We start from the raw sequence: 14,171 nt of genomic DNA on the forward strand, positions 1-14,171 counted from the left end.
TACAAATATATTATAAAAGGTGAGTGTGAAAAAGAAAAACATGTGAGTAAAAGTGAAGGTGAAGTGAAAATACAAAAAGAAAAAAAGCGTGTGAAAAACAAAACGAACGTTTACACATGCAGCATATGTCCTGCGGCTGAATAAAGTTTTTGGTTTCTTTTAATCACGTGTACACGTTTGGGTCGGTATTGCAGCGGCGGTATGGCGTGCACAGCAACCTACAAGCTGTTTAGCTTTCTGATAATTTTCATTTTGTTCACGTCGGCATATTACTCTATTACCGTGACTTACCCTGTCATGGATTGTATGCTAGATAGGAATAACTCAAATACATCAAGCAGTTTCATGGTGAGTGAATGTAGTTTAATTTTATATCAATATTAAAAACAAGTTTTATTCAATGAGAGCTGCAGACAAGTTTTATTCATATTTTTATGTTAAATTGCTCATTGAGGCGTTATAATCATTGATTTGGTCGTTTTGGTCGTTTTTTCATTCCCGAATAAAAAAATATCTTACTTTTTAATTTGAGACTTTTTAGGTTTGTTTCCATGTTGGGACTAGAATGATTCTATGTTCTGTCACAATGTTTAATTTTCAAACTTGCAACCATGGTCATGAGGATCAATTGACATCATTGATATATTTGTTTTTAGGAACTCAGTTTAGTAATCCGGTAAAAGAAACCCGTGGGACTGTTGGCTGCGCTTTTGAATGTAACGAATTACAAAGGATGTTGCGAGAAAATGAAATTCATCGTCTGTAAATTTTCACAGTTGTTTTGCTGATGTGAAATGATTGCAAAAAGTTTTGCTTTCATATTACTGTGCGGTTAAAAACGCGGCTTGGCTACATCAAGAATTGTCTGCGTTGTAGCCTCTGGGCAAACGCATCGCCACTAGCGTGTGTGTTGTGGCGTGTCCAGGATTAGGTATTTCTGCCAATTCACCACAAAGTGAAATGGTCTCTGTCTGGCTAATTAGCCGACAAGACCGTCGTCAGTTACAAACTGCACTGACGAGACCTGGTAGTTCGAAACAGCATGCACAGTTATCTGTGGCTCACTATTGTAATGTTGTTTACCGTGAATCTGTGTTTAAGAACAACACCTTTCAAGAACAAAGAATAGCGGTGAAAGTGTGCGAAAAAGGAAGGAGTTTAATTTAAAATAAAATAAAAATGTTTGCAATTATTTTTCCCTGTTGAACAGTAGCAAAATTGTAACAAGAAATTAGTTTTGCCAAACCTGTTTATTCATTGCCTAAAACTTTGTCAATTTATAATAGGAATTTGGAATAGCTACTTTTTTCCAAACATTTTTTCATTTCTACGAAAGTAAGAATTTTTTAAGAAAATTTCAAATTTAACATCTCCTGCATTTGCAGGAAACAAACGAAATTTTAAAATATTCGACGAATCAAAGTAACCCGGTGAGTTTAGCTAGGTCGTGCCTCCTACAACTATGTGCATAATTACACTCAACCTCCTTTTTATCTATTTAGTTATATATTGTTATGTGGTACCCACCGTTAGGAAAGAAACAAGAGGATCGAATCTTGAAGAGCTGCGATGATTGCATCATCACACAAAATCGATCCAAAGTAGATTTTATCGTTATAACATTGATATCAATTTGGCAAATGAGTGTGCTAAGCTCAACTTGACCCTTTGGCATGATTAAATTAATCCACCTAAATTCTCATTTTTTCTTGTCAGTTACGAAATTTTTATGTGAAACACTGCCACTTGCTGATTCTTTTCTTTTGCTCTATGTGGTGCTACCTGTTAGTGTTTCACATAAAAATAGCTAGCTTCGAATTGAATAGGACTTTAATCCAAAACATAGGAGCGAAAACACAGTAAAGTTCAAACTATTGCTATAATACCGACAAAAGCATAGTGTTTTATGGCAGTTTTACGTTTGTCGTTACAGTTGGATGGAGATGGTGTTAAAATGGTTGTAATGCACTTTGCCCAATATAATTCCACCGATCTGCCACAGACAAGGTGATATAATTATGGCGCTGTTGTGTGTTTGAGGTTTTATGTCATAAATATATTAAAAAAGTGTTTTGTAGGGTAAACTTTCAAATTTAGGTGTAAGCAAGTTATGTAATGGTATCAACTTAATCAAGCTACTCTGGCAGGTTGTCGATCGGGCAAAGTAAAAGTAACGAAATTTAATTTTCTATAGACAAACCAACAGCCTACTATCTGCGGGGATAGATATATTTAAACTTGGCAAACCTATATACACATTTCACATTAAGTAAAATATTTTAATTTCCCAATTTAAGTACATTAATGATATTGATGTCCACATTGATGTTTTTATTGCGGATAAATGCGTTCGATAGATTTCCAATAACTCTTTAAAAATACTCCTTTTACTTTTAAATTGTTTAGAATTGTTTACTTTTAAACTTGCCGGATTGCCTATTGTTTCCGGTTGTATGAAGTGCGGTAACAGAAAAGTTTTATTTTAGAGAGAAAAACCATTTGTACGCTTGGTGGAGTATGGAAAGCTCACTGACTCTGCACAATCGAAAATATTTTGAATCCGAACATGTGGATGGAATATTTAATATTTCTTTAACGTACAGGTAAGCGTTTTACTGCTGGGACAACGTTTCTCGCCAAAGAACTTTTTTTTAACAGATTGCAATTCACATCTTAATGTATTTCAAGCACCAAGTTAGCTGGGTAGTAATTTCAGAAAAACTTGCTTTTTTCTTCACCTTACATATTGTTTCTCAATCAAGTTTTGTTCGGTTTGTGTCACGTGACTCCTTTCAGGAGGGATTCGGACATCTTTCAGCCATACGGCAGTGTATCATATGTCTACCGACAAATAAACAGTGATAAAACACCTATAAGTGACGAAGAATTGGACGCACTCATCAAGGAGAAAACGAACCTCGCTTTATGGGTTGTTTCAAACTGCCACGTAAACCAGGGGGCGGTCGATCGAATGACATACGCGACAAGAATGATGACAGCCGGCTTCAATCTCACATTCGGTGGAAAATGCAGTGGCAGCGAAGTTCGACAGGAGTTCAACAACACCAAGTTTAAGTTCTACTTGGCGTTTGAGAACAGCTGGGGGTGTAAGGATTACATCACTGAAAAATTTTGGATTAACTCCCTAGCAGCCAGGACTGTACCTGTTGTGCTCGGTGCTCCAAAAGCTGACTACAAAGCTGTGGCTCCTCCTAACTCCTTCATCTACGCTCAGGACTTCCCATCACCTGAATATCTTGTAAAATATTTGGAATACTTGAACAGAAACAACAAGGAATATAAAAAGTATCTCAAGTGGATGACTCTGGACATATCGGAAATGTCAGGTTTAAAACAAGAAACTGGGTTCTGCAAATTATGTTCGTATGTAAAGAACCTCAAAAAAAATGACGACGGTACGTTGTTACCAGTCTCCACATCTTTGTCTCGCCATAACTTTTCTGTTCAATCTTGGTTTTTAGGAAAAGAAAATAAAGCATGTCTTTCTTGACCACTGTATGATATATCACCAGTAAAAAAAATAATTTATTTCTTCGCCTGATTCGTCATACTGCATAACTTTTATCTCAAAAGATAAGCAATGTTTCAACATATTAATTAAATAATTTTCTCTTTTTTAAACTAAATTGCAACCTTTTCCATGTTAATACAGCTCACAATATACGGCGAGATTCAAGAGCATGGTTTGGTGTTTTATCTGTCTTCGAATTTTATTGACCACTTTTACAACAACAAAATATAATAAAACGTCAGACACCCACAATGTTTTATACAAACATGTTTTATCGGCTGATCTGATCTTACACGATAACCTAAAAAGCGTTCATGTCAGACACTGCAAGGGACTGATTGTGATTAGCAAATTTTACTTAAACCTTGAATTCTTGTTTTGAGGTTTTGTCTAAAATCTTTATTTGCTTTAGTCATACTAGAACACAGACATAATAAAATTGGTTGATGAAATATTTCATTCGCTTAACATACGAACGAATTTTGTTCCAAAAACGAAAATTCTGTTCCAGAAATATTTTAATCTTTTTGAAATGATTTTCATTGACACGCAAAAATTGTCATCTTGACCATCTAAATAGGCGAAGAAATGTTTGTCGTATTTCGTAATCAAAAAGGTTTGTATTCCTAAAGGCTTTGAGGATGACATCTCGTTGCGGTATCCTAGACAGATGTCTGTCCTTCAACAGATGCCTGTCCTTCGACAAATGCCTGTCCTTCATCAGATGCCTGTCCTTCAACAGATGCCTGTCCTTCGACAAATGCCTGTCCTTCATCAGATGCCTGTCCTTCAACAGATGCCTGTTCTTCGACAGGTAACTGTACAGATATCTGTAGAGGAACAGAGGTTTCATTTTGCTCTGTGGACGAGCAACACTTTTTTTTACAAGCCTTTAACCACTGGAATACAGATTTGCAAGCATCTACAACGAACTCCCACGACAGTAGGACAACTAGAGACCCCAAGAAGTAAATAATCGTGGATACGAACGCCAACCAAAACGGGGCGTTCTTCGACCAAGTGCCTGGATCGACTCCAGTCTCTATGTCCAGCCAGAGTGAAGCAAAAGCGAAGCTGAAGAGACCACCTGCGCAGCATGAATTACGATAAAAACGTATATTGATAAATGTAACCTTCGAGAAACATCTAATACTCTATATTAAATCGAAATGCTATTATTTGCACAAATCAGCTCAGGTTTTCAAATGCAGACATTTATATGTAATGGAAAATTATGTTTTTTATGGTAAGTCCAAATATACCGGGGACAAGCGAACTTTTGATTATCTTTAAAGCATAAAGACATGATTGTGCCATATGGGCCTTACAAAATGCCTCACCGCTTAACAGGACGAAGAACTTGGATGAAAACTGTACTTCTTTGCATGGCGGAGCGCAAAAACCGCGCACAATAAGCACAAGACTAATGAACCAGCACGTCAACCACCCACAAAATATTACTCCTGAAAAGGCGTGCATCGAATGGCAGTGAGCACCTGAACAGAAAAATAAGTTGAAAAAAACCCGTAGAATTATAAAGTCAAAAACGTAGAAGTGTTTTGATAATTTTGGCTCAACCAGAGGTTTCCAAAATATGCATATAGTGCGTCGCGATCCATTAGTCCATGGTTAGAATGTTGTTTGGCCGTCGTAAGCTCACTTGCAAGTTTTGAACGAATTTTATATCTATAACAATCTGTGTGACCTTGTAGCTGTTGCATTAATAAAAAATGAACAGCGAAAGCGAATTAGTCTCTACAAAACGTCTGAAGAATTTCTGTGGCATGTTTTGTTGGGGATGAGTGCATCACTGGTTCATGAAAGTTCCTCTGCATTAGACTATTTTCTTCGCTATAAAAACAACGTTTTAACTTACTTCGTTTATACACAGGAATATCTACAAACATTTTCCAGCCAGGCAACAACACAGCTATCCATTGAAATAGTGAACAAATGACAAAGAAGACGAATCCTGTCCGATTCCGAGCTGCTTCACTATCCGATAAAATTTGAAGAATTTTGTCTCCAACTTTAGTTTGTTCGTCATTGACAAGGTCCACGTCTCCTCCTGTCTTTTAGACAAATTTGAAAAGTTGTTAGGTACACCCGCAATGTTTCAGTACTACAGGAACATTTTTACCCAAGCAAAAACTCTCAATTACAGCGCTTGCTTAATTACAAGTACACTTTTTTACATTTTTGTTTGTTACATTACTTACATTTACCACCTGATACAGCTCCACGCTGGCTCCAGCAATACAACAGCATGCCGCAAACATGGCACATGTTAAGCAGAGTGTCATATCAGCGATGTAAAGATTGTATACAATCGAATATACAATAGTGCAAATGAGGAACAAAAGGCCTGTTATAAAAGGATCGAGTTAATCGACATTTTTGGATAGATTGTTCAGTACAATTATGCGAATAAATAAATCCATGTGTATTCTTGTAGGATTTCTAGGGCGAACGCCAATATAAGATATACATCTGTACGGTACAACGTTGTATAGAATTTGCAATCATAGTAAAGTATACTGTAACATAATAATTGATAATTAAATGTACACAAATATAAGTGCACAAATTTATATTTTGCAGTAAGTTAATGCAGCGTTGAAGCCACGGCTACTTATTTCTTTACACTTTTGTGCCAAGCAAAGAGGCCATTTTCGGTAAATTTGAGGGGTGGAAACTATTTTTTTCGCTTTAAGCCGAAGTGGTTGGAGTTGTTAGAAACTCCCTGTAAAGACCCTCATTAAGGTCACCAACATTTTGTTTACACACTGTGTTCACTTAAACCAACCAGTTAGAATTTTTCCGATGGAATAGAAACGTTTGGAAGAAAGCAATGTCCACATATTGTTTGTGTTGTTGGGTGCCTGTTTAAGTAACAGTTTAATCATGAGGAGAGATTACTTCCATTGGCTAGAGGCAAACATTATTGGTAATACATACTGATAAATATTTTAACATTCCAACCAATTTTGCGTGAAATGACAGTCAAACTTCATTAACCACGGAGATTAGAATGCTTGATAACGTTGTCCATAGGCATTGAAAAAATCGTTTAAAAAAAGCTATTGCTGCGCAATTTAAATATAAGATACCTGATGCACTTACCGCATTGCCATTCGCGTTTGTTGGCGGACTGTGTATTTCAGCGATTGTTGAACAAAACGCCAGAAGTAATCGAGTAACAAGATAAAAAATGCCAACACCCATCGTCATTCGCTTGGCATCTGGTTTTATATCTGTAAAATATATTGCTTAGGTTAAAAGGTGGTTAAAGCTGTTGATTTTGAATGAATTATATGAATCTTGCTAGGAAACCTACCATCATTTGGTTCAAAGTTGATTTCTTGGTAAACTGGTAAATAAGTTGGACAGGCCCCTATACGAGAAAGGCGTCAGGCGTCCGCAAAGCACAAGGCTCTGATGTGTGGATGAATATCAAAATGGGCCCATGAACACTTTTGTTATCATTGAAACTTAGGGATTTCTACCGCAAAGTTTTGCAATCTCACATTATCTCCAAATAAAGTGGCCTTAAACCGGCACATTTTTTCCAAGGCCCCTGAGGTTATTATGTAATATTAGCATGGTAGTGGCTGTAAACACCGTTGTTGAGTCATCGCGCTTCAATTGCAACTGTAACGGATAAACCTTAACAATATACATTTCAAACCCACTCACATTGTCCTGTGGATATGTTGCAGGGTCGGGTGCCGAACACGTTGTAAAACATGCTGACTGGCTCCAAATTACGTCGAATCGGGACGAAGAAAACGGCGATTAGAACTGCTACCTCGGTAACATACAGCACGTACCGAAGCAAATCAAACAAGTCCTCATTTGATAAAATTGTCTTAATCATAAGAACAAGCTGGACAAGCAGAACGGCCCCATATAGACCGGCTGTTACCCAGCCAAAGGTTAACGGCAGACCCGGTTGCAATGTGTTTTTGTCAATACCCTTGTATAAATCCGAGGTGAAGGCGGATATGGCGAATATATAGCCGCCACCTGTAAAACCAGAAAGAGCTTAAACATCGTAAAAAGTAAAATACAAACGCTTACGAACTTACAGGTCATTATAAGTGTAAACTTGTAAGACCTTCGGAACAACAAAGAAAGCCATTCTTTGCAATTAAACACACCCTTTTCCCTCAAAATGTTTAGTAAGGCAAGAGCAACACTAACACAGGATAAGATGAACGTAGCAATCACTATTCCCGAAAATACCCTCGTGGTTTTGCGTTGACTTGCTAAAAAACAAAAGCTCAGTGAGAAGAGAGTAAAAATAGAAGCTCAGTTATTGCAAAAGAATCCACATTTCCTCTTAGAACGCTTACGTTTCACTTCCACATTATCACATGGCAACTTCAGACGTAGTACTTTCTCGTATTATACGAACCTCGTATTGTCAGAGCTCTTCTACAAACCAATTTAAAACTTTCTTAGGCGTCTGTTTTAGTTGGTCTGTCTGTTACTTAAACCTTTCTTCTTTGGCATGGACCGATCAATAGGCAGTGATGCAGCCTACAGCATACCGCGACACAAAACAGAAATAGCAAATGTTTCAGCAAACTTCATTCAAGCAACATTGCCAAATACCAACACTCTCAAAAGTCGCCATTTCCTACTTCAATAATTAATTATTTTTATTGTACCGAGGAATATTGGGATAGGATTTTATTTTGCTGTACGTCGATGCTGTTAACTTGACTGTAAAGGCGAGAAAAGGATTGCAACTATTCTTCTAACTAATTTGATTTTTCAAATCTCGCTCCGACTCGTCAGGAAATAGTGGCTAATCCAGCTATAGGCTGCAATACCTGGGCTGCGAAGCCTGCAAACCTAATGAAGCCTCTAACTGTTTACCGTGAGAAATGTGAAAATAAACTCCGACTTACCGACCTCGAATATCCGTGTTTTATTTGTGTTCCACCCAGGCAAGAAACAGGTGATAAAGGAAAAGACCAGAGAAATGACCAACATTACTAAAGTTGCAATCTCCCATCGTTGCTCCCAGGATTCCACGTATTCAGGAATTATGTCTTTTTGATCTGTGTTATCGAACCTCTGCCAGATATGAATTTTATATTAAATAGATTCGACAGATTACCACGACTGATTTGTTTTGGGTGCAAACAAATCTTCGCGTATTGAAAAATGCTTGTTTTGGAAAACAAAATTACTTCAACTTTCAAGTAATTTTGAACTTGGCTGCGCAGGAATTTCAAGGTCATGAAAATTGAAATATTGGAAAAACATTAAGTATAATTGGCCAGAGGCTTATTACCACAATAATACAAATATACAACACAGTCATTTAATATTGCCAATGTAAGACAATGACAAACCGATGTCCAGATTGTACAATACCCAGCAATAATTGTTACGTTTTTATTGTGCCAGGAGAACAGACTATTAAATTGTATTATAGGTTTGGGCGATACAACGGCGTTAAACCCCTTAAAGGTGTATTTATCACAAATCATATGACACTGTCATAGCTGTCAACAAAAAAAAAACTGTGACCCATAGTTGCTGCTTGCGAAAACGCACAAACAATAACAACACAGCGTTGTAAGTAATGTAATACGAACGTATAGGACGCAATGTTTATAACAACAAACTCTGAGGTACAACTGCTGGAATCATTTTTAAAGCAACCATTACGTCAATAACACGACTTACCGATGCCCACGTGCAGACCACAGCAAAGCAAGAAAGTAGACCTGATATGAATGACATTCCCATGGCAAGGGTGACGTCACCGATGTGAAAGTCGTGGAAGCAGCAGTAAAAGAAAACGCCGCAAACCATCCCAAGGCCTGGAATAAATACAAATTTGGCTGCTAAATGGTTTGAAGTTCGTGGATAGCTTTTGGAATGTCGCATTCGTGGACTGCTTTAATCATTACTAATGATTTTTTTCTATTTTCTGTTTGACTTCGTATGAATCTCGTCGAACAATGAGATCAATGGAAAACAACGTCTTTATTCATTAACTTTGGTCAGCGGTTGCGCATGCTCGGAGCTGAAACATATTTTTGAAATGGCTGATGTTACTTTGAGGTGCCGATTGTGACTTTTGGGGTCATTTAACTTTTTGAAAAATATACAGGTGCGTTCAAGCGCCAGTCAGAGCAAGCAAACAATAGGTAATGCACACCAGCAACTAGCTTCGTCAGGAGTCCAAGTTTCCAACAACGGCACGAACGAAAAATCCATGAGATCGACAGAAGCACAATGTATGATATTCCAACGATTGAAAACGCTATTTGATCTTCAATGCGGATGTCTGAAAATAGAATGGGTTGTGAGGATTTTGACAATGTTTGTCGAAATTAAACGTTGCCAAATATTGGTATGCGAATAAAACAGGTAATGTCAATTTATTATTGTATTTCTTTATCCCAGCACGTGTAAATAAAAACATTCAACAGATATACAGAACCGTATACAGATTACCTTTCAATGAAACACGACTTACATGGATCTTTTCCCGCTGCGCTGTGTTTGAAAATGCTAAACACCATGTAGAACATACTTAGTGGTTCAGTGCCCTTCCATGACGGTACGAGAAATGCAGAAAGTGCGAAAATAAACCCTAAAACGCTAAAAACGGTATCCAAAATACCGAAGCGCTCAGCCAAAGTACGGCTATTCCGTCCGTTTGCGGTTCTATCTCCGTTTCCATTTCCGTTTGCTTCAAGGCCTTGATCTCCAGCCATATTCCTGCTAAGAGATTCAAACTCTTTGCAAAAATGTACAGGTTTAAACTAAATGTCCTGCTTGTTTAAGCTGTATTACAGTAACATGTTCTTTGCTGGGTTAGGTCTCGTACTTATATGCTTTCGAAAATGACTTTACAATCTGAATATTTGTAGCGTCTTTTTAAACATTTAAATCACACCAAACACATTGCCTACTTCCATCCTGCAAACTGTTAAAAAAACGCGTCTTGTTGGCTGGCGGTGCCACAATGGAGTTCACATGTTTCCAGCGAGAGTCAAGTTTGCCTGCTTCCCTTTTGCGCCCTTTTTCTGCTTTGGCCGTCGCAATATCCGCTCGAAACCTCAGTTGTGCAGTTAAGCGTGACCTGGTGGCGTTGACCTAAAGTAACCCTCTTTCTGATCGTCTGCATTGGGCCCCAATGAAAACGACAATTACAGCTTGAACAAAATTGGCCAACAAGCACTATTGAAAGTCAACAAGAACTATTCAAAGGAAGAAAAATGATTGCAGTTGCATTGGACAAAACACAGCAAGGATATGAGGAGCCTTCAGGCGGATCTTATGTCCTGTAGGATAGCAGAAACAGTCCCAGGGGGCTGCCAACGCAACTTTCCTGTAACTAGTTATTGCTATTGCAGAAAAAAAGGTTGAGGCCAAAATTGACTTGTAAATTGGATGAGGTTTTTGTGATTCATTTTTTTTACAAAACCAACTTACATTTTTTGCAGCCTTTTTGGCCTAAATAATATTCCCTAAAGGGCGCTTGAGGCAACTATTCTGCAACTATTTCTAACCTGAATGCGAAAACAAGACGCGGGCCTAATACAAAATGACAAATGAAGTTATACTTCTGTGATTTAATGTTTATCTACATCCGCTTGAACACTTCGATGCTTTTTCAACTCACGTTTTGACAACACCCAGCACCAAATAACTAGCTGACTGAAAAGGCCAAAAATGCACTAAAACTTCACCCAATACGCTGAAAATCGTCATGGCAACATAATATACGTCCCTGCTCATTCTTCCCTAAATTTGACCTTACTGCGTCACCGGTTACTTTACTACGTGTCGATTTTCTTCATGAAGAAAGAGTACAAGACGGGTATTCCCCGCGAGCAAAACGTTTTTGATAGAAATACTGATATGAGGTCTTTAACCTTACCAAATCTGCGACAATTGCAACTTCCAGCACATTGCCTATTTTCATCCTGCAAACCGCTCTGAAGGAAACGCTCGTCTGACTGACTGGCATTGCCACAAGAGAGTTGTCACGTGTTTCCAGCGAGAGTCTAGTTTGCCTGCTCCCCTTTCGCGCCCTTTTTCTGCTTTGACCGTCGCATTATCCGCTCGATACGTTACTTGTGCAGTTGGTGGTGTTGGCCAATGGAAAATGGAAATGAAAATTTCAATGGAAACGACTATTTCAGCTTGAACCAAAATCAGCATTGTGCTTTTCCGAAATGGTTCCAATCCTTTAACTAATGGAAACGTTTTTTAGTATCGAATTATATGAAGCACCCGAATGTGTAATACTTTTTACCATATTATACACGGCAAACTATTTAAACCGAGTAGTATATGGTACACAACGTCCTTCGCCTATCCTAGTTGAAAACTCCAAAAACTAGCAGGAAACCGTAAATTTAAGATAATATTTGGTAAATGTAACAGGCTGTTTGTTGTTTTCGTCGCGACGTAAAACCGTACCTTATTCTATAGCGCAGGCTTTGGACTATGCATTGTGCAGTTTTAAATTATTAATAGGCTTCAGGTTCTTTGGGTGGAGGAAGTCGACATCGTGCATTGCCGAACTGGCGTGTTCTCAACAACATCGGGGGTGGAAGTGAAACCAAAGTTTCGCCGCGTGCAGCACGTGCGAGGCGCGTGCAACAATCGTCCAGATTTGCCCCGCAAAGAATTTATGAGTGGTAATTCACAGTAGAATTGTAATTCTGGCAAGAATTCATACATTTTTGCGGAACATCTTCAAATATCAGTCCGTTCATTCTCATATATTTGTAGTTATGTGAAAAGAAATATTACTGTTAATTTTTATAAAAGAGATTGTCAGAAGTGGGATTCAACTCTTAATTTGGAGACTAGCACACCCATACCACTGTAATTTAGTAAAGCTTACAATAACCCAACAGTATATTGCTGTTTGTCATGTTTTTAACATCGTTTTTATTGACACAACTTAATTGGTTAACACAAGATAGAGTAAAATTTCAGGTTTTCTCGCCGTCAGCAGGACACCCCTTTTCGAAGCAAAGATTCAGTAGATTTTATGTGGTAACTGCAACGAATTTTTTGACGCCGCCACGTGGCTGATTAAGTTTTGGAAATAACCCTCCATTTCCTAATACTCGCGGTGGCGGGTATATCCAGTCCAAATTAACACATTGAGTAACACAAATATCATAGTTAATAGGATCAAGGTAATGAGAATATATATGATCTCAATGTCAAGCCAGTGACAAACGTTTTCCTTGCATAAGCTCTGGCTCGCTTACCGCACCTTGTACCAAAACCACATTTTTACCTAACGGCATACACAGTCTGCGATATGGGGAAAGTTTCTTATTTTAAGGCCAATACTAAAAATACGGAAGTTACTATTACACCGGGTCACAAAGTTTTCGCCAAACTTGATCCACATATAAGCCTATGTAAAAATTTTGTGTAGTATTTCAATTCAAATGTTTAACTAAAAATAACAGTTGGTTGCCCTGATCACACCTAATCACTAAAATTCGCACAGTTTTCTATTTTACACAGACTTGTATATGGATCAAGTTTGGCGAAAGCTTTGTGACCCGGTGTAGTTGTATTTTCCAAAAAATACCGAAATGAATTACATCATTTTTCAAATATTTTGATTCCTTTAGATATTTGTTGCGCTTTGTTAGTTATATAGAGTCGTTCTGGTCGATGTAGTGGTTATTATTTCTGTATAAAGGCGTTCAAAACACGTTGGACATCTCACGTGAATATTTCACATTTAAATCGGATTTGTTCCTGTTGCAACCAAACGTTGATGTGTTTGCCGAGAAACCTGAGCTAAAAATACATAAAAAATAAAAGGACGTCCCAAATGTAGTAGACAAAATCTGCGCGACAAGCGCTTCACCTTGAACCTAGTTCGCGTGACTTTTTCGCTCTATATTTAGAAAGTTTTTGTGGTTTTCAACGATGACTTGGAATTGTCACCGGTAATCCGTACAACGTCTTGTGACGCCCACCCAAATTAGCCAGAAACGTAAACGGCGGGATGATGCGTTACGTATATATCTGACGAAGGAGGATAGCCAAGGGCGAAACATTTCACCGCTTCAAAGGCCCGGCGCTGAACAATTCGAACGGCATAGGGCTTGTGGCATTGGAAAGAGTGACTCGGAGGATAATAGGAAAGATAGTTGGAAGGTTGCTGAAAATCAGACGGATCTTTGCAAATAACCGCACGGTCTGATGGTTTATGTGTAAACAAACAGAAAGTGATTACTACTGCTACAGTATAGAGGAAGTACAAAATTACGTTTAGCTTGTCAGTAGATCGCTTATGGTTTGACTATAACTGTGTGCTGTTTGACGAAAATACTTGTAACAGAAAAATTCCATGTTTAAACCTTGGTTTGTTTTACGGACCAGTAACAAATTTATTCCCACTTTGGTTCTTCAAAAATATTTCTTGCAACAAGAACAGTTTTCGCGTATTGGGAATAATTAAGCAATCGATTAATGATTTTTCTATGTTTTCTGTGTTTCTTGACTTTTACAACTTCATAAACATTTACGTTGAAATACTTTTCTCGCCCTCTCGCTATAATTCTTGAAACCAAAACAGGAAATGAAATGATTTTTTGCACGCAAAGATACTATACGCACATAA

At 37.9% G+C, this 14,171-nt stretch overlaps 2 protein-coding genes across 5 annotated transcripts; one reads left to right on the top strand and one right to left on the bottom strand.

Moving 5' to 3' along the window:
- Positions 1–960: 960 nt before the first annotated feature.
- LOC145895474 (alpha-(1,3)-fucosyltransferase 7-like) lies at positions 961–3,738 on the top strand. Its single transcript, XM_082984281.1, has 7 exons — positions 961–1,137; positions 1,386–1,430; positions 1,503–1,601; positions 1,934–2,007; positions 2,487–2,603; positions 2,797–3,416; positions 3,674–3,738. The coding sequence occupies exons 1-7, from the start codon at positions 961–963 to the stop codon at positions 3,736–3,738; spliced, it is 1,197 nt and encodes a 398-aa protein (XP_082840407.1).
- On the bottom strand, positions 3,730–11,481 carry LOC145894325 (uncharacterized). 4 transcript variants are annotated; one of them, XM_082982877.1, is made up of 13 exons: positions 10,035–11,481; positions 9,714–9,842; positions 9,236–9,372; positions 8,449–8,617; positions 7,621–7,800; positions 7,229–7,558; positions 6,656–6,786; positions 6,339–6,414; positions 5,752–5,897; positions 5,409–5,604; positions 4,873–5,028; positions 4,423–4,619; positions 3,730–4,362 (listed from the first exon to the last, which is right to left on the bottom strand). In XM_082982877.1, exons 1-13 carry the CDS (start codon positions 10,273–10,275, stop codon positions 4,195–4,197), a joined length of 2,256 nt encoding a protein of 751 aa, XP_082839003.1. In that variant the 5' UTR covers positions 10,276–11,481; the 3' UTR covers positions 3,730–4,194. The 4 variants fall into 4 exon arrangements, with proteins under 4 accessions (XP_082839003.1, XP_082839004.1, XP_082839001.1 ...); XM_082982878.1 differs by having other exon boundaries at positions 4,419–4,619; XM_082982875.1 differs by having other exon boundaries at positions 3,730–4,619.
- Between the last annotated feature and the right edge of the window lie 2,690 nt (positions 11,482–14,171).

Source organism: Ascidia mentula, chromosome 3, assembly GCF_947561715.1.
Source record: "Ascidia mentula chromosome 3, kaAscMent1.1, whole genome shotgun sequence".
Classification (NCBI taxonomy): Eukaryota; Metazoa; Chordata; class Ascidiacea; order Phlebobranchia; family Ascidiidae; genus Ascidia; species Ascidia mentula.